Source organism: Tursiops truncatus, chromosome 12 (genome assembly GCF_011762595.2).
Source record: "Tursiops truncatus isolate mTurTru1 chromosome 12, mTurTru1.mat.Y, whole genome shotgun sequence".
Taxonomy (NCBI): Eukaryota; Metazoa; Chordata; class Mammalia; order Artiodactyla; family Delphinidae; genus Tursiops; species Tursiops truncatus.
Genome location: NC_047045.1, coordinates 80,273,372 through 80,294,560, shown reverse-complemented (window position 1 = coordinate 80,294,560; position 21,189 = coordinate 80,273,372). Strand labels below are relative to the sequence as shown.

Here is a 21,189-nt window from a genome sequence, read left to right as displayed (position 1 = left end):
AAATGATAAAGGAAATATATTTGGCATTTTATCCAAATACGTACATTTCTCCATGACATTGTAAGGTAAGACAAAACATATTTAGATGATTTTTTCTTTTGACTCATTCCAGGCAAAAGATAAATGTATATTCTTTTCTATAGTGCAATTTCTTTGTTTATATCACAGTTATATTCAGGAATATAGTGAAAATTAATCACAATTTCTGGAAAAGAGTTTTGTCTTTCATGGAAAGCATGATAAAAATACTGAATAGATTTGTTCTTTTTGGCTGCTCAGATAGATTCCCCAGGAGAGGTGATGATTCTTGAGAGCTTTCTCTCTATTCTTCTGGTACTGGCCAGTGTCTGGCCTTTCTGTTTTACTTGCTTTTGCTTTAGGGTGGGAGGCTCAGAAAAAGACTTGATAAAACTGTGTATTTCTAAGTTGTGAATCCAGACAGAGTGCAGCCTTTGTGTCTGGATTTAGTGTAGGTCAATCTGATTAGGGGAAAATCCTTCATTTTAGGAGACACAACATTGTATTTCACTTTTTTTTTTCTTTCCAGTTTTCTTTTTTTTTTTTGGCTGCACCGTGCAGCTAACAGGATTTTAATTCCCCAAACAGGGTTGAACGCGGGCCCTCGGCAGTGAAAGTGAGGAGTCCTAACCACTGCATGGAATTACAGTGCAGTAATACAGGAATTCCCTGTATTTCACTTTTAAAAAAAAAATATTTATTTATTTATTTTTGGCTGCGTTGGGTCTTCTTTACTGTGCGTGGGCTTTCTCTAGTTGCGGCGAGCGGGGGCTACTCTTCCTTGTGGTGCGCGGGGCTTCTCATTGCAGTGGCTTCTCCTGTTGTGGAGCATGGGCTTTAGGCACACAGCCTTCAGTAGCTGTGGCTCGCGGGCTCTAGAGCGCAGGCTCAGTAGTTGTGGCGCACGGGCTTACTTGCCCCGTGGTATGTGGGATCTTCCCAGACCAGGGTTCGAACCCGTGTCCCCTGCATTGGCAGGTGGATTCTTAACCACTGAGACACCACTGCATCCCCTGTATTTCACTTTTAATATTTGATTTTAGGTATAACTCTTAGGAGAGGAGAAATTTTCATATGCTGGTGATAAGGAGTACAAATTGGCTAATCTTTGGAAAAAAACAGTTTGGCACTATCTAGTAAAGTTGAGCAATATATATACTTTCAGAAAGTCTGCAGTTTTACTTCTAGATATGTATCCTAGAGGAACATATACACATGCATACAGTGTAGATGTATACAATGTGTAACAGTATTATTTGTAATAGACTCAAGCTATCGATAGAAATTCCCTAAATTGCCCATCTGTGGTAGAATGGATAAATAAGTTGTAGTATAGCTATACAATGGATGAATCACATACCATGTGAAAATATAAATGCATGAACTCCAGATACATGTAACAACATGGATGAATCTCACAAACAGAAGGTGAACTAAAGAATACATACAGTGTGATTTCATTCCTGTGAAGTTCACAGATAGACAAAACTAAACCCCGTTGTTTAAAGGTTCATGTTTAGGTGGTGAACCGTAAAGAATAGCAAGGATATTACTATAATAAGACCCAGAATAATAGTCAGCTATAGAGATGAGAGAGTGGGTCAGGATCAGAGAGGGATGCGCTGTGGGCTTCTAGGTACTGTTAATGTTTTTTTTGCCTGGGTATGGTATTGCAGCTATTTATTATTATTTGTAAGCTGAAATGTGTGTATACATTTATACATATATATGTATAATGTGTGTTATATGCACATTACTGTGTATACGTTGTGTTTCCCAATAAAAAAGAAAGAAAAAGTTCTACAAAAAGCTTAATTAAAAAAAGAGTGGCTCCTGTGTTATATTTAGATCATACATTTATGATGAATTTTTTGTTTCTTTTTAAGAGGTTCTTTATTTATTACATATGAAGTTCTGGCCTTGAAGAAGTCTTTGACATTAGATACTCAAGTGGTAGAAAAAGAAAAAATGAAGTCATATATATATGTGCACACAGTTTCTTTAGATAAAAGAGAAAATCACGGTAAGTTTATGGTAAAGTAATCCCATCTTCATGAAAAATGGAAGCTACTTATTGAATTTAAAAATGAGTATTTAGGAATGTAAATTGGTACAAACACTATGGAAAACAGTATTGAGATTCCTTAAAAAATTAAAAATAGAACTACAATAGAACCAGCAATGCCACTCCTGGGTATTTATCCAAAGACAATTCTAAAAGATTATGCACCCCTCTATTCACTGCAGCATTATTTACAATAGTCAAGATATGAAAGCAACCTAAGTACCCATCAGTAGATGAATGGGTAAAGAGGATGTGGTACATATATACAATGGAATATTACTCAGCCATAAAAAGGAATGAAACCTTGCCATTTGCAACAACGTGGATAAACCCAGAGGATATTATGCTAAGTGAAATAAGTCAGAGAAGGACAAATGCTGTATTATTTCACTTATATGTGGAATCTAAAAATAAAACATGAATAAACATAACAAAACAGAAACAGAATCGTTTCTACAGAGAACAAAGAGGTGGTTGCCAGAGGGGTGGGGTGAGGGGAGGAGAGAAATAGGTGAGGGCGGTTAAGAGGTACAGACTTCTGGTTACAAAATAAATGAATTATGGGTATGAAGTGTGGGGAATGTGGTCCATAATTATGCAATACCTTTGTATGGTAACAGATAATAACTGGACTGAGCATGGTGATCATTTTGAAATGTATAGAAATATGGAATCACTGTGTTGTATACCAGGAACTAACACAGTGTTGTAGGTCATTATACTTCAAAAACAAACAAACTCATGGAAACAGGGATCGGGTTTGTGGTTACCAGAGGTGGGGCATGTGGGGGAAGGGGAATTGGATGAAGGGGGTCAAAATGTACAAACGTGCAGTTATAAGGTAAATAAGTACTAAGGATGTCATGTATAACATTAATAAATATAAATGTAATTAACACTGCTGTATGTTATATATGAAAGTTGTTAAGAGAGTGAATCCTAAGAAGTTCTCATTACAAGGAAAACTTTTTTTTCTTTTTCTTTGATTTTGTATCCATATGAGATGATAGATGTTCACTAAACTTGTTGTGGTAATCATTTCATGATGTTTGTAAGTCAAATCATTACGCTGTTTACCTTAAAGTTATGCAGAGCTGTATGTCAATTGTATTTCAGGAAAACTGGAAGAAAAAAACTATAAAAAATAAAAAAATGAGTATTTAAAGCACAATATTAATAAAATAGGTTCAGCTAACTCTATGAATCACCAAACCCTATGAGAACCAAGTTCCTAAAGAATTAATTGAAGATAAAATTTTGGACTTTCATATTTAACCCATATTTGCAGCTCTCCTATAACTAAGTCAGGTGAAGACTAGCCAGCTTTTTTTTTTTTTTTGCATTACGTGGGCCTCTCACTGTTGTGGCCTCTCCCATTGCAGAGCACAGGCTCCAGACGCGCAGGCCCAGCGGCCATGGCTCACGGGCCCAGCCGCTGCGCGGCATGTGGCATCTTCCCAGACCGGGGCACGAACCCGTGTCCCCTGCATCGGCAGGCAGACTCTCAACCACTGCGCCATTAGGGAAGCCCTAGCCAGCTTTTTTAATCTAAACTTGGAGTTCCTCACCTTCATGAGACCTGTCGGTTTGGAGGCTTGTCCTCAGTTTAGCAAGCATAAAAACATGATTTTGTCACTTAGCTCAGAGGTATTTTTGCTCTAAGGCATTTATTCATGCACACTAAACTCATGAGATGGATTCACAAGTATGAATACCAACTTATTTACAGAGGGAAAAAATCTGTCGTTAAGGCTGGAAAACCTGTCTTTACTAGTCGGAACACTCCCCTTCTCCATATTTTGGTCACATGGAAACCCAATTAGTAATCAGATGATTGCTTGGTGAACATGAGATTTTGGGGCAGAGGAGTGTCTTTTCATCAGGATATGGGTAGCTTGGGGAGTCATCACACTAGATTTACAGCTGCCTGTTCTACACTGTCAGCCAGAATAAGCATGCCTGTGAGCACTTTACATTCCCTGAGTGGGCAGGTTCTGCTGCTCCCCTGTCTACAGCTGTATGTATCACCACTCTCTCCTGTTTGTGTTTATTGTTATTTCACCTTCCTATTTCAACGTGCTTTTATCGTGTGTTACAATTTCAATTACACAGATAATTTTTATAGCATATAATTTACCTATATAGTAAAGCTTAATCTCATTAGTAAGGTATCTCTAAATTTCACTTTGAGAGTGGTATTTTTAAGTGACATTTTCCTGAATGTAGTTAATCCTATGTTGTATATGAGGATTTTTGTTAGTTTTAGTTAGTGTTTTTGCTTTTGATTTGTTTTTACTTTTTCGCTGACTAGGAAAGCAGTGTTTTTTGGGGGATCTAGAGTTCTGTGTTCCCATAATGGTTTTAGTTGCTTTAAATAGTGACAGTAAAAAGAGAAAGATGCTGTTTTATGTTTTCTTTTTGAAAAAATTGGGGTTTAGTTTATACATTTTTTTCTTTGAAGTATTGGAGCATACATAGCATTAAGAGTACCTACCTGGTTTTATTTAAATTTGTAATCATTTTAGGAATCACCTACCAGGCAAGAAAAGAGCTTCACAAAGCAGTAAGAAAAGTATTGGCAACATCAGCCAGGATATTACGGGGTCCATTTGCTGGTAAGTATCACATATTTAACTGAGACTCCTTATCAGTAATCTGAAAGTCATTTGATGATCAACCTGAGATTTTTTTCCCATTTCTTATACTAACATTTATTATACCTATGGAAAATTGAGGAACATTATTCTGTTGGGCTATATTTAAGGGCTTGATGCCTTGGACTGTTTTCTTCCTTCTATCTTTATGGATGCATTGTTGTTTGTGAGATAGTTGTAAATAAATATTGAGACTCTTGATGAATATTTCAAAATTTAAAATTTGTTAGAAAATCACTCCCACTTTTTCATAATGAGAATATTGCATCAAAAATGTAGATTTCACAACCAGGCAAATCTGCATTGTGAAGCTATAAAGGAGCTGACCTGAGCTCTTTCAAAAGTTGGCATCATGAAAAAAAAAGGTGGGAAAACTTTCTAGAATTAAGATACTAAAGAGACTTAATCAAATCCTGCTTTATAAAAAACCAGCTCTAAAGATATTTTGAAGACAATTGGAAAAATTTGAATATGGAGTTGGAATGAATTTTAGATGATTTGGCAGATTTTTGTTAGTATTTTGGGGTGTTAAAATGGCATTGTGATTACATAGGAGAATGCAGGCTTATTCTTAGGAGATGCATGTTGAACTATGAAAGGGTGGAATGTCATTATTTCTGCGCCTTTCTTTCACATAGTTCAGAAAAAAATACACAGTCATCCTGGGGAATTCCCTGGTAGTCCAGTGGTTAGGACTTCACGCTTTCACTGCTGAGGGCCCGGGTTCGATCTCTGGTTGGGGAACTAAGATCCCACAAGCCATGCAGCATGGCAAAAAAAAAACAAAAAAACAAAAAAAAACACACTTCCATATAGATTAAGCAAATATGGCAAAATAATAACATTTATTAAATCTAGTTGTGGTAAGCATGTGGATGTCAATGTCAATTGGATGTCAATTATTCTTTTAATCTATCCCATATGCTTGATATTTCTCATAATAAAAAGTTTTTTAGGGAAAAGGAGCCAAAAAAAAGATCTCATTGTGAAAGCAACATAATATATAAAACAAAAGCACATACAAAATATATGTAACAAATAAAACAAAGTAATATGACAGAACTGAGAACAAACCTATCAGTCATTATCAACACCTGGAGATGGATATAACTTTCCTATTGTAGATTTAAAATATTTATAAATTACTGTCTTAAACGTGAGGATGAAAGTGTTGTTTTAACTGTTCACATTGTCTTTTTTTTTTTTTTTTTAACAAAGACACCTTTAGTACAATTGACATAGAAGATCACGAATGTGCTGTGTGGCTGCTCCTGAGGAAAAGTAAGTCCGATGACAGAGCAGCGCGACTGCAGGCTGTGCAGGAAATGGCAGAGACCCGTCACTGGCATGGTAATGAAACCATCTGAACACATGGCACACCGTCAGCTAGCTCTTGATTTCTGATGTAAAAGAGAAGGGAAGGAGATACTAAGGAAGGAAAATAATTCAGGAAATATTAATATATGTAAAAAATATTTTCAAAAAAATTTAAAAGAAACTCTAGTGATAGAGAAAGTGTAAAACCTGCTGGCCTGGTAGTCATATTGTGTTTGGTAAGAACACCCTCAAAACTGAGGTAGATATATTTGTATAACTTCCTACCAGAATGAACTTTTACTTGATTGGAGAAACTCTTGATTCTGATAGTTATGGCCTAATGTGTCTGTGTTTTTTTTGGTTCCTATTTAATAAAATATATTTTAATTGCTGACTGCATCAAAGTTACATTTGCATTCACTTTGACAGTCTATTTGGCTTTAATACTAATACTTGGTCAAATGTGCCTAATTTGCGTGTGTATATTTGTTTTTTAAGGAAGATTTTAAATATTTAGTTGTATTTAAAATCGCAAGTTCTGCAGTAAAAGTACATGAGCAAGAGATCAGATCTGCTCTGAGTACAGGGGCTAAAGTACACTTTGTTAGTAGAGTCATCTTGTAAAAATGGGTAAACAAAAAAGAATGCTTTCAAAGAAAAATTTAGTCTCAGAATAAGATCTCTGTCTTCATACAAGTTAATTAGTTTGATTGAGTGGTGGCTATAATAATTTATAATCATTTGTAATGTAAAAATAAGCTTATTTAATGCGAGTGGAGACTTAGAATAAAAATCTGATCTGTTTCAAAATCTGCCTTCCAGGACTCCATTTCAGGCTTCTACTGTATCAGAAAAATCAAAGTTGGAGCACTGGCATGTAGATTTTTTAAAAGTTCCCCACTTGATTCTGAAGAACTCACCCAAGTTATATAGTGCTATTATTAAAAAAAGTCTCCTTCAGTGGCTGCAGTTTTTTTTTGATACATGTCCTTAGTCCATTTGGGATGCTATAACAAAATACCTTAGACCGGGTAGCTTATAAACAACAGAAATCTATTTCTCACAGTTTACTGGAAGCTGGGAAATATAAGATCTGGTGCCAGCAGATTCTGTGTCTGGTGAGGACTGAGGGAGCTCTCTGGGGTCTCTTTTATAAGAGCACTAATCCCAGTCATGGGGGCTCCACCATCTTGACCTAATCACCTCACAAAGGTGCTACCTCCAAATACATTGGGGATTAGGTTTCAACACATGAATTTGGGAGGGACACAAACATTCAGTCTATAGCAATATATAAGAATGGAATGGTGAAATCATGAAGGCTAAAACAAAGTACTACTGTCTGGAACCTCAGATTATTCATGGGCTTCATGGAATGTCAAAGCACCATGTAGGTACCGGGGGACGACAGATTTAAACAGAACTCAGGTTTTTTGAGTAGTGATCAAAATAGCTTTTGGATGATGGAATTTTTTTTTTAAGGAGAAGTTAAATTGGTTCTGACCTATCAGTTTTCACATTTGAGGTTTATTTTTCTCAAAAAGGTTAGTTTGTGATATATCTAGATATAGGTTGAGAATTATGAGATCAGTCATGGAAATGTTGGATATTTAGCTTACGGTATTGTAAATGCAGTTGCAGTTAGAAAAAAAACTGGGAAATTTTGAATTACAAACTTGTCGTTTAAAAGTTAAGTTGTTCATTTAACCTTTGAAACAGCCATAAGCTAATTTGGGTACTCGCAATATACTTTTACAATAGATTACCAGTATAGGATAATTGCTCAAGCCTGTGATCTGAGAACTCTTATTGGTCTGGCACGAAGCAAAGATAGTGATCTTCGTTTTTTTCTCTGCCCACCTCCTTTGCCATCTTTAAAAGAAGTAAGTAAATAAAATAATCCAGTGAGTAAAAAATGTTTAATATATCATCTTCACTTTGGGTGCAAAATAACCATTCAAAAAGCAGTTTGTTGGCTACTTGTCACAAGCAGGTAAACTAGGGTTTAAACCTGCAATTGTAGTTTCCATTCCAAGATTTCTTGATTCCACAGGAGGTGCTATTTCTCCTAAATTATTTTCCCCTATGTGGAGCTGGGAGTCTCTATACACCAGAGGGTGGCTTCTTAGCATATCAGCATCCATAAATTGGTCCTTTGTTCTAAGGTTGCTATAGAACAGTTTTTCTCAACACTACTGACATTTTGGGCCAAATAATTCTTTGTTGTTGGAAGCTGTTCTGTACACTGTAGCAGCATCCCTGGCATCTACTCATTGGATGACAGTAGCACCCCTGAGTTGTAACAACCAAAAATGTCTCAGATATTGCTGAATATTTCCTGGGGTGCAAAACAGTCTCTGGAGAACTACTACATATAGATATTAATGTACTAATATACATGGATATTAATTGTTAACTACTAATATAGATATTAGAGCATGTTCCTTGAGCGCTTTTCTCAGACTTTTATAGAAAATGAAAATCTGAAAACTTGCAATGCGTTTTTGAAAAATAGAAAAACAAATTATTCTAGATATTAGTTATTAGAAAAAATCAGATAGGAACAAGTTCTGCATATTAAAAAGCCAGCTTTAGTTAGAAAGAATGTAATAATTCATTTTGAGTCAAGATGTGAAGTAGCCTATGAGGTGAAAATCTTGAGCTATGCTTTGCAATAGGTCTTTCAGATTGAGTTAGCAGACATGAAAGTATAGAATTCAAAATTAAATGATTCTCTGCTTACCAGGGTGGTGGCTGTTTTCAAGACTAAAAGCACTGATTTACCTCTCCTGTTTTGTTTTGGCTTTATTCTTTGGGTACTTTTTGTTATACTCAATTGTGGAGTTTAATTATGAAGAATTTCTTTTCCTTTATTTCAGGATTCTTCCGTTGAAGAAGAGCTCAGACAGTTGCTGGCTTCTTTACCTCAAACAGACCTAGATGAGTGTATCCAGTATTTTACATCTTTGGCTCTGAGTGAAAGCAGTCAAAGTCTAGCTGCTCAGAAGGTTAGCTCATTTATTCATTCAGTAAATAGTTTTGAGTGCCCACTTTTCCAAGATATTGTGACAGGGACTCGCACTTAGAACTTCAGAATAGTCATTCATCCATGAACTGAATAAACATGCTGATTCCTGGTTGTGTGCCACACAATGGGCTAGGTGTTCAGGATAATGGGGAGACAGGTAAATAAACAAAGTCACAGAGTGTGTAAGAGAGATACAGGTTACTCTAAGAGCCCATCACTCTGTTTAAACCATAATTCAAAAAGAGTCATGTACCAAAATGTTCATTGCAGCTCTATTTACAGTAGCCAGGAGATGGAAACAACCTAAGTGTCCATCATCGGATGAATGGATAAAGAAGATGTGGCGCATATATACAATGGAATATCACTCAGCCATAAAAAGAAACGAAATTGAGTTATTTGCAGTGAGGTGGATGGACCTAGAGTCTGTCATACAGAGTGAAGTAAGTCAGAAAGAGAAAGACAAATACCGTATGCTAACACATATATATGGAATCTAAGGAAAAAAAAATGTCATGAAGAACCTAGGGGTAAGACAGGAATAAAGACACAGACCTACTAGGGAATGGACTTGAGGATATGGGGAGGGGGAAGGGTAAGCTGTGACAAAGTGAGAGAGTGGCATGGACATATATACACTACCAAACGTAAAACAGATAGCTAGTGGGAAGCAGCCGCATGGCACAGGGAAATCAGCTCGGTGCTTTGTGACCACCTAGAAGGATGGGATAGGGAGGGTGGGAGGGAGACGCAAGAGGGAAGAGATATGGGAACATATGTGTATGTATAACTGATTCACTTTATTATAAAGCAGAAACCAACACCATTGTAAAGCAATTATACTCCAATAAAGATGTAAAAAACAAAAAAGACCATTTTAAAAAGGCTTCATAGGGGGCTTCCCTGGTGGCACAGTGGTTGAGAGTCTGCCTGCCGATGCAGGGGACGTGGGTTCGTGCCCCGGTCCGGGAAGATCCCACACGCCGCGGAGTGGCTGGGCCCGTGAGCCATGGCCGCTGAGCCTGCGTGTCCGGAGCCTGTGCTCCGCAGCGGGAGAGGCCACAACAGTGAGAGGCCTGCGTGCCACATAAAAAAAAAAAAAAAAAAAGGCTTCATAGGACATACTCTGAAGTTGCATCTTGAAGAATGAATAGTAATTGACAAGGCTTTAAAATATTACCTCTATGTTGGTGATGCCTAAATTCAATACCTCTAGCCCTGTGTTCTCATCTAAGCTCTAGATTTGAATATTCAACCTCCTTCTTGACGTCTCTACTTGGATGTGTAATAGGCATCCCAACTTTACATGCCAAACCCACCCACACTCTGCAAAGCTCTTCCTCCTCTAGTCTTTTTCATTTTGGTAGAGGGCAGAGCACCCACCTAGTTGCTTAAGCTAAAGCCTAGGAATTCTGGATTCCTTTCTTCCAGGTTCACCTAATCAGCAGTTACTGTGAGCTGTTCCTTCAAGTATACCTTGAATCCCTTTGTCTCACCACCTTCACTGTAGCCACTTACTCCTGGCCACCATCATCTCTTCTTCGTAGTGTCCTGTTCATCTTGCTTTCTCTTCTTCCTTTCATTTAGAAATAATTTTAGAGTCTCTTTCATAGTCTTTTATTATTTCAGTTTATTGGGGGTTAATTCCTGTTTGTGGTGGCACAGACTCCCCCTTATGTTACATTGTAGATTAACATGTGTTCATCATTTTTACTGTGAGCTTATCTTTAGCCAGATTGATTGTTTTCTATGGGAGTCCCAAGCACCTCAGATTCTAAATTTATCTCTACAGAGCAGTTTTTGTGTTTGCTTCTTTTGGATACCCTAGGAGTTCACTGTTAGGGACTAGTTTTTTATATTGATTCCTTAGTTTGGAATTTCTGTAGCACATAGGTAGCATAAATTCAGATATATCTATGGATGGCAGAGTCTTAGGACTGTGATTTCTCACTCAAAGCCCCAAGCAGAAACAGGCTTCTTGTTGCTTTCATGGGCTGCTGGGCAGAGTTTTTCTAGACTTTCTTATAGACAAGGAGGCAATCTTTCCAAGGTTCTGCCTTTATATAGGGATCTCAAATCTAGCTCCCATAGAACGTGAGACTCAAAACCACACCTTCTGCACTGAACAAGTGTTAAAAGCCTATCCTGAGGTGCCTGCAGGAATTTTACATCATCAGCTATGTGCTTATCGCTTCTGCTGAATGTTCTGTTTTCAATTCTAGCACCCAAGGGTTTCCCTTTATTTATTTTTACTTTCTTTAGAGCTTGATTTTGTTTTATTTCATTTTTTTAAAAGATTTATTTATTGTTTATTTTATTTATTTTTGGCTGCATCGGGTCTTAGTTGCGGCACGCGGGATCTTCGTTGAGGCATGCAGGATCTCTCATTGAGGTGCGTGGGCTTCTTCTGTAGTCGTGGCGTGCGGGTTTTCTCTTCTCTAGTTGTGGCATGCAGGCTCCAGGGCGCATGGGCTCTGTAGTTTGTGGCGTGTGGGCTGTGGCTGAGGCACACGAGCTCAGTAACTGTGGCGCGCGGGCTTAGTTGCCCCGCGGCATGTGGGATCTTAGTTCCCTGACCAGGGATTGAAGCCGTGTCCCCTGCATTGTAAGGCGGATTCTTTACCACTGGACCACTAGGGAAGTCCCTGCGCTTGACTTTGTTTTAAAGTAGCTTTTGTTATTTATTTATTTATTTTTGCTGCACGTGGGCCTCTCACTGTTGTGGCCTCTCCCGTTGCGGAGCACAGGCTCCAGACGTGTAGGCTCAGTGGCCATGGCTCACGGGTCCAGCCGCTCCGCGGCATGTGGGATCTTCCTGGACCGGGGCACAAACCCGTGTCCCCTGCATCAGCAGGCGGACTCTCAACCACTGCGTCACCAGGGAAGCCCAGCTTTTGTTATATTTTATTAAACATGTTTGTCATGGGAGGTGCTCACCATGTCAACTAAAGAAAAACACACAACCTGAAGTTGTGAGTTAAGTTTTATTCAGGGGACCTTACTTAGGACTGTAGCCCAGGAAACAGCGTCTCATATAACTCTGAGGAACTGCTCCATAGAGGTAAGGGAGGAGCCAGAAATATTGAGTTTTGTTGGGAAAAAAAGCCACGTAGTTGAACATCATAGATTACTGCTAATCACAAAGAACAGACATCTCAAGTTAATGATTTTATGTAGGGGAAGATGCAAGAATCTGGGCTCACTGAAATTATTCCTTAGGTATGTACCTTAACCATCTAGGGCCAGTATTGAGCACAGAATCTTTCACGTTTCCCTCCGTCCTGAATTCCCCTCAGGCACACAGCAGGTGGGGGTGCTGCCGTGGCTGAAGGCTTGATGGCGGGCGCATTGTTTGTTTTCTGTAATGGCAGGCTACGTTCTTTGTCCACAACTGGAAGCCAAGTTCACCATCTTGCTGGATCCAGAAAGCTTCCTTATCCTCCATCACCTCTGTGAGCTGCAGACACCACATCAACCTCTAGCCTCCAGTTTACCTTTCCAGTTCTGTGTCCTCACAGCAGCCAGGGTGACGTTTTAAAAACACAAGTTAGATCCAGTCATACTCCTGCTTGAAGCCCTCCAATGGCTTCCCATTACATGTTAAGTCTGAGCCCTTTACTTTTTGTGATCCAGGCATGGACTGGCCCTTGTTTACTGCTGTGCCTGCCCCTGGGGGTGGTGAGAAGATTGACAGGAAGGTGCCATTAGGCACAGTTACAGAGTGTAAAGTTTGTTTGGTGGCAAGGAGTCTGAAAACTGAAGGAAACCATGCATTAGGTGAGGAAGGCAGTGTCTGCAGTGTCATCAGAGCTCTGAGTGCTCCACGGGGAAGCTCCACTCCTTTGGAATAAGGCTGCCTTCAGATGGGAAAAGGCGCCCCTTCTGATGGAGGTGTTGGTGTTCTCTCCCCGCATCTCTTACTCCCATTGACTAGATGTAAATACCTGGCAGACAACTACCCACACACAGCAGAGGGCTTCTGAGTGAATCAAAGCAGCGTCCTAGGCGTAGCATCCTAAACAGACTCCAACTCCGGCCCGCCCGAGGGTGACTACTGAATGCCATTATTCTTGTGGTACCATTTCAGCAAGACTTTTGTCTTCGTAAAATACCTCTTATATCTCTAAGAGAAATCAAAACAAATTATAATCACTATTACTATAATAACTAATCAACTCAGTGAGGAGAAAGTATTTTATCAGCAAAACAAATCGTATTTTACATTCTTTTACCAGTTGAATTGCCAACTAAAAATTGGTACTCGCCATCTGCCTCTACAAGGATTAAGTCACTGGCCACTGCAGCCGCTGACCATCAACACAGCCTGAAAGGAGTTCAGGGCAGAGATCGGGAATGAGGTGCTCGGTGCCCTGGGAAAAACTGGCAGAACAGGCCTTCAGATAGTTAGACATTTTCAGGAGAAGATTTTATGAGCCCAGGTTCTTGCATCTCCTCGTATCTAGAAAAGCACTAAAATCGTTAGTGGTGACAACTGCTCCTCGTGACGAGCAGCAAGCCTCGGGCAACATGTGTGCTTGACAGCACGTCCTCCCTTCTCTAAAATCATACACAATACTGACCTTTCCCCCTGACCTCTTTGGAGCACTTCCTCCAAGCTGTCTGAGATGCTGTCTCCCTGGGCTATAGTCCTCATTTTGCCCCAAATAAAACGTAACTCACAACTCTCACGTTGTTCATTTTTTTCAGTCAACAGAATGATTTGTCTTTTCCTCATCTCTGTGTTTATGAAAAATTCGGGACATATCAGTAGATATGACTTCTCTAGTATACTTTTTATAATTCCTCCTTTTGACCGTGTCTTGGAGTCGCTCCAGTGAAGTGTAGTCATTGTTTTCCTTTTGATGCTCGGAGCGCCTCTGCCTGGCCACCAGAACCTGTTCCTTAGGCTGACCTCATTATCCTTTTAAATTCCATCCCCAAGGTGGCAGTGAGAGCACCTTTGTTTTCTGAGAGTAAGATGTCCCTGGCTCTTCTTGATTCTCCTGCCCTGCAAAGAGCGTCAGCTGCTCCTGCAAGGCATCCCACCCACTGCCCGCTCCCACTGCTGTCATTCACTTCTCTCCTCGCTCCCGTGCCAGAGCTCCTGGTACCTGGCCTGATGTTCCTCATTTTCAGCACAGAAGATGTTCTGCTCATTACTATTCAGTTACCATCCCTCTGCCTTTGATAGTGTTCTGTCACCTTCTACAGTGTTTCCGTACCTTTTGCTAAGTGAAGAGGAGAGTGGTTGAATACGCTATGCCACTTCTTTTCTGCCCAGAAGTCATGGCCTCAGCCTGCAGTTTAAAGAAGGAGCACATCTTTAGTTAGTTTAATATTGAAATAAATGTTTAATTTCCATTCTGAGGTTCCATCTCATCAGATCAGTAAGCAACTCCATCGTACTTACTCTTATTTCCCCACCCCCTCCCCAGTTGAGTCAGGCTCTGGATTTTTTTATATGCCAGTAAGTTGGGGATGAAGGAGTGGGAGGGGCATCCATCTGGCTTTTAGTGATCTGATCAGTTTATGACAAACCTGTCCCGTGATAATCCCCAGGCTCCCTTCAAGTGGAGTGAGCTGCTTCTGTACAAAACTGCTCACGTGAAGAGCTTCCTCTGGGCTTTGGCAGATAGCCTACAGTTATGATCGGGTTTAGAGCAGGGCTTCTTCATCTCTGTACTCCCAAAGTTGCATCCCTTTGGTGATTTGGTAAAGTCTATGAACTCATTTCTAGATGCATAAAATACAATTCATAGCATTACATGGGAGACCAATTATATTGAAATATTGTTATCAAAATAAAAAACTTGTAATATAATTAATGTACGTACTTCAATTTCAAACTTAAAGAATTGCAACAATAATACATTTCACTAGATTTGCCAATTATTCATATTTTATCCCATTTGTTTTATCATTCCCCATTTACTCTCCCTCTTTCTATAGATATATTTTTATATGTCTATTTACACACATTTGCTGTTTCCACCCTGAACCTTTTGAGAGTTAGATGCAGTGTCGATTTTAGGTCACCAGTGTGAGAATGTGCACTTGGCATGCAAAGGAACGATGAGCATAATGTTCCTTTCAGATAGCTGCAGCAAGTGACATGCGGTGGGGAAATAGCTGCGCTTTCTGTTGAGAGTCACACAGACTGCAGCTGTTTCTGTGGTTTATTGTCTGTGTTTATAATTGAATACAATGAAAAATTTTAGTTAAGTGTTAGGAAGATAAAGATGTAATTTTTTCCCAGCCAAGCTTACTTCCTCTCTCCCCTGAATTCTATCTACCCAGACCCTTAAGGATGACTTGGGTTACAAACTCATGCTTTACAGTGAACGTCATTTACGCCGTTAGTTTGCACAAGTTGCAGAGCTCTAAGGTTGTAATTTTTTATGAAGAAACACAGAGATTAGCTCTCACACATATTAAAACAAAGGGACCCACAACCACAGCTAGAAGCAGTATCAAAACTCCCCATCCTCCCTGCGCCCCACCCACCCTGGCAGTGATTTGCCTTCCCTCCTTTTATTCTTTCTGTTCATTGGGAGAACTGGGTCAGTGAGAGTGAAAGCACTTCTCCCACATCTATCACCTCCTCCCACATCTAAAGCCTTGGTAGCTATCCAAGATCTGCCTGGGAATTTGTTGACTGCAGTTCTGGTGGGAGGTCGGGGGACAGGCCAGGGTGGTCCTTGGTCTTCTACTATCCCAGATATAACTATCAAGATCGCTCCTTCTTTGATGTCAGGATCCGGGTTTCAGTCTTGTTTTGGTTTTTGTTACCATCTGGACACTCCCCATCAGTCAGCTTGTCTCCAGTTTCAGCATTGGTTAGAGGACCTCAGGTGAATGTGACCTAGAGCCTAAGGATGCAACCAGGGATGCAGAAGTTTGGACATTTTAGATTGTGATTTCTTTTTGATCTAATGTGGCAAACTGCCTGGAGTCAAGAGAACAGTGGGTATGGTGCATTGAAATGACTTCCCATCATAAAGCTTTTGTGGTCTTGGCTAAGGACAATCCAGCTAAAATCTTGCATTTCTAGTATTATCATCTTCCCTTGTAATTTCCCAGAGTCTCTCTGAAGTCAGCTAAGCCATTAAGGTCTGAAGTCCTTGCATCAAGACACTTCTAACATCCACCTGCATAAGTATAGCAATGGGTTGTGATTGAGAGGAAGATGCCAATAGATGGGGTTTAAGGATGGGAGATTTCTTTAATGCCAGAGGATTTGGAAACCTACAGAGATGCTTACACAAAACAGGAGACTATGCAGCTTGCTTTCAGAGGGATGGATAGGCTTCCAAGGTTCTGCAAGTTCCTCATGATGTACAGCTGCGCAGATCAAGGATTCCTTCTGTTGGGATGAACCCATCATTGTCATCTGCGAACTCCCTGTACCTTCCCTCCTTCCTTTGGTTATGGGTAAATCTGCTCATCCGGTGTAAGTAACAGAGACAAAGCAAACCCAGCTCATTTCTAAGTGTTTGTAGGAGAACAGATAATTATTTTCAGACATTGCATCTCTTAGCAGGCCTCAGCGTCAGCTTGCCTGACTCTGTTTCTTTACCACCTTTCTGACCCTCCCCTCCCCTCCCTCCCTCATGCACACTGCACCAGCCACACTGGCCTTTTCTTTCCATTCCCTAAACTTGCTCATTGTGTATCTACTTGTGTTCCCTCTGCCTGGACTGCTTTGCCACCGGCTTGTCACATGGCTGCCTCCTTCTTGTCCTTCAGATCTCTGCTTGTCAGCTCCTCAGAGAGACCTTCCTCTTTATCCTAAATGTTTGTTGCATTTATTGCCCTTCATAGCATTATTCCCATTCTGTAACTATTTTATATATTTATTTGCTTGCTTATTTGTTTTTCTCTTCTGTTTTTCTCTTTCTTCTTCTGATTTCTCTTATAATCTCCCCAGTACCAAGTACAGTACCTCAGACACAATATGCTCTCAATAAATATTTACTGAATAATGAATGGATGAATCATGACATTGCTAAAAGAGCCAGCTGTACACAAACTTATATATACTTAAGTAACAACTGGCATATTTCTGTTGTGAGTCAAAGCATTTGTGTATGACAAAGAAAAAACAGAGATAGCTCTAAGGGTTATGTTTAATTGGAAGGTAGATTATATGGTAAGAAAATACCTATTATGTATTAAATTATTTGGCTGGTATAAACCTGTTGAAATGCATTGGAAAAATACCACGTTAACTCATAGTAACGTTGTGTCTCTGAGTATCATAATAAGAAAATGATACGTAAAAAGCTTTGTTATACACCTATAATTCATATATAATATGGATATAAGTTCCTTACTAACTTGATTAGTTGACATTTCCTTTTATGCTTTTATTATTATCGTTTCCTTTTAATTTTTATGCCTTACCCATTATTATTATTTTTAACATTGTCACTCTCTCTACCTCTTCCTCTGGATTTCTTTGATCCTTAAGAAATTGTTTTTCAGTATATCTTAATCCAGTGATAAAGAAGCAGTACCCATGTATATTGACTTTTGTGTTAGGAGTTAGAAAATACTTTGTATGATCACACTATGAATTTATACATTTTATTTATAGCTTTTTGCTTATGCTTCTTACTGCCACACAATTTGGCAGTTCATAAATAACTTAAAGCTTTGCCAACAAGGATAAAATTGGAACTGCACTCTTATATCCCACTTTAAAAATGATCAAGAAAAATAAAAATCCTGGATCGTTTTTCTCTTCCTTCTCCCTGTTCTTTCCTTGGAACATTTAGGTTGGAAAGAGGTCAGATGATTTGAAGCTGTGATGTAAGGAGAGGGGTTTGGGGGAGGCAGGTTGTGGTGGTAGGTTTTTAAGAAAAATTTCCCACCCCCCCAAAGCCCACCAGTCCACCTTCTACCCTTATCTCTGCTGGAGGAGGCAAGGACTGTCAATGAGTTAGTCCTTCCCAATCCTCCATTTATTTTATTTTAAAATTTTATTTATTTAATTTATTTATTTTTGGCTGCATTGGGTCTTTGTTGCTGCACACGGGCTTTCTCTAGTTGCAGCAAGCAGGGGCTACTCTTCATTGCAGTGCGGTGGCTTCTCTTATTGCAGAGCACAGGATCTAGGCACGTGGGCTTCAGTAGTTGTGGCTCATGGGCTCTAGAGCGCAGGCTCAGTAGTTGTGGCACATGGGCTTAGTTGCTCTGCGGCATGTGGGATCGTCCCGGACCAGGGCTCGAACCCGTGTCCCCTGCATTGGCAGACGGATTCTTAACCACTGCGCCACCAGGGAAGCCCCCAGGGGCTCCATTTAAATAGCATGAATCTTTGAGATCCAAGCATGTTTAAACTCAGAAAAAAAGAAGATTATTATATCAGAGAAGACAGCATGAATAAGAATTATAGAGTGGCCAAACATTTTGAACATTTACTAGGTTTACTGAACCATGAACCCTATAAATTAACTCAGAATGCAGAAACTTATGGACTGTATTTCCTACAGGAAACACTGGGCTTTATATATACATTTTTGAAAGACACTACCTTGTAGTTGTCCTCTTTTGCCAGCAGGTGGTCTGGTGCACACAATTATGACCCCTAGTTCAAATACAAAGCACTTCAAAAGAAGATACAGTAATAAGTCTTCCTTGTATCTCCCCACCCCAATATACACATGTAGTTAACACACTTTTTTACACAAATGGTAGCATATGGTACACACTCTCTGCTCCTTCTTTTTCTCACCTAAGGGTTTATCTTAGAGAGTGATGTATGTCAATATATGAAGAGACTCACATAGCATTCCATTGTATAATTGTACCATCCTTTATTTAACCAACCCCCTATTGAAGGACATTAGGGACCTTCAATCTTTTGTTCTTACAAACAAAGCTGCAATGAACAAACTTGTACCTATATCACTTTGCCAGTGTGTGAGTGTCCTGTAGGATAAATTGTTGAAGGGCATGGGCACTTGTAATTTTGACAGCTGTCGCTAAATTGTCCTCCATAGAAGTAGCCCGTTGATACTACCAGCAGCAGGGTAATGAGAACGTCTTATTTCCCCACCTGTCTGATAGATGTAAAATATCCTTTCTTATCTATTTTAGAGGCATTTAGAGCAACATGACTGTTGCTCATTTTTCTATAGCCTTGTTGGTATTTTTCACTGATTTTTAGGAGATTATTGCATGTTACTGGCCTGTGGTTAATAGTTGAAATTTTCTTTTCCCCATTTATTCTTATAATATGTTCTAATATCTTCTGTTTCATAATTTTCCTAACTCTTCTGTTTATTCTTCCATGTGAACTTGAATTTCAATTTAAGAAAAATTAAAAGCTCTCTCTCTTGTTTTTCTGGCCGCGCTGCGCAGCCAGGGACTGAACCCGACCAGGGACTGAACCCAAGCCATGGCAGCAAAAGCTCCGAGTCCTAACCACTGGACTGCCAGGGAATTCCCTTTTTTTTAAAAATTAAAAGCTCTCTGATCATTGTTATCATTGTCTTTATTTTAAATTTTTCCAGTAATGCCTTTTCTGTTATTTTGATTGATAGATTTTTAAGTAGACTCAACTGGCATAATCTGACACTAGAACATTTGTTCAGCTCTGGGCTTTTCTTACTGGTCAAGATTTATGTGTTAGTCTCCATACTTTCAGATAAGAGGACACAGAGGAAAGAATTGAGAAAGTCTCAAAGACTGCTCTCTTCTAAGAATAATTCCATATGTTTTCTAGTCTAGCAACAGTTTGCATAATGAAAGTTCCCTGTAAGTTTCCAGAATATTTTGAGTCTTACATATTAGTTCTTTCTAATACTGTATATAGTACAGAGGTTTTTTTTTTTTTTTTTGTCAAACAAAAAATATTAGACACCTTTTTCACTAAGAATTTTAATTATCTCACTTTCAGGGTGGTTTATGGTGTTTTGGAGGAAATGGACTTCCTTATGCTGAAAGTTTTGGAGAAGTTCCTTCAGCTACAGTGGAAATGTTCTGTTTGGAAGCTTTAGTAAAACATTCTGAGGTAATTTACATTTTCAAAATATGGTTTACTTTTTATGATCACATTGAAAAAATTATACATGTTGGTTCATTCAAGGGAAATAATTCTCATTTTTTATAAAAGAAAAAAAAGCTTTTCGCTTGTTTTTAAATTTCTGCTTTTTTCTCAATTGTCAGAATTGATAATCATGATTTAGCACCAATACATGAATTTCACTTTTGCTAAGTATTTCTAAAAATGGATTTAATCTTAATTGCTCATAAAGCAACCTGTTGTCTAAATATGGCATTTACCTTTGTGTTATGCTGTCTTGCATTACCTTTCTCAGATAATTTTTACAAGTAATATTACCAGGGAGTTAATTTCCAGTAAAATATCTGCAAAAGATGTGTTAAGATAGAAAAAAGGTAAATACTTGGAAAAAGTATTTATTTGACCATAGTCTTGATTTTTAACCACAGCATACATATGTCAATGATTAAAAAAAAATTTGGCATTATGACAACTTTTCTATCATCATAGTTTGATTTTAAAAAGAAAAAAGCAACAAACTTTGTGGTGCTCAAGCATCAGTGCATAAAAATCATCCAGGAAGCGTGTTAAAATGCACATTCCTGCTCACAGTTAGCAGTTGTAATTTAGTAGATGTGAGGTGGAGTCCAGGAGCTTGCATTTGTAACAGGCATCCCTGGTGAGGCCGATGTAGTTGGTTCGTCCCACATCATGAGAAACACCATCCTAGAGGTTCTAAACGCTCCAGTTTAATTGGGAACCATTAGACGTGGCACAAAAGCATGGTGCTCTCTGGTCATCTCAGTTCCCTCGGGTGGAATCAGGAATCGAGCACAAAGCAGTCGTTAGTGTGGTAACACACTAAAAAGGGAATGTGGGAAAGTAAGCTTGATTTTTTTGTGACTTACGACTGATTTCCGAAACAATAGGTGCATCTGCAGTAGAATGCCCAGTGCATGGAATGTAATAGTTACCTTTCCAGAAACTTCTCAACATATTAATATCTCACTTGATATATGTCTAAAAGGCATACTTTTTAAATGCATATAAAATGTGGTAAAATTTAATAAAAATTTAGAGAGTGAAAATCATTGCATAT

General features: G+C 39.0%; 1 protein-coding gene across 4 annotated transcripts in view; it reads left to right on the top strand.

Moving 5' to 3' along the window:
• The window catches only part of SERAC1 (serine active site containing 1), an 86,216-nt gene that overhangs the window by 43,959 nt on the left and 21,068 nt on the right, over positions 1–21,189 (top strand). For all 4 annotated transcript variants that reach the window (XM_019951783.3, XM_033867903.2, XM_033867904.2 and 1 more), the window contains 6 exons: positions 1,905–2,041; positions 4,609–4,698; positions 5,956–6,087; positions 7,816–7,937; positions 8,934–9,062; positions 19,986–20,099. In XM_019951783.3, the coding sequence (XP_019807342.2) occupies positions 1,905–2,041; positions 4,609–4,698; positions 5,956–6,087; positions 7,816–7,937; positions 8,934–9,062; positions 19,986–20,099 (724 nt within the window). The remainder of the gene's footprint in view (positions 1–1,904; positions 2,042–4,608; positions 4,699–5,955; positions 6,088–7,815; positions 7,938–8,933; positions 9,063–19,985; positions 20,100–21,189) is intronic.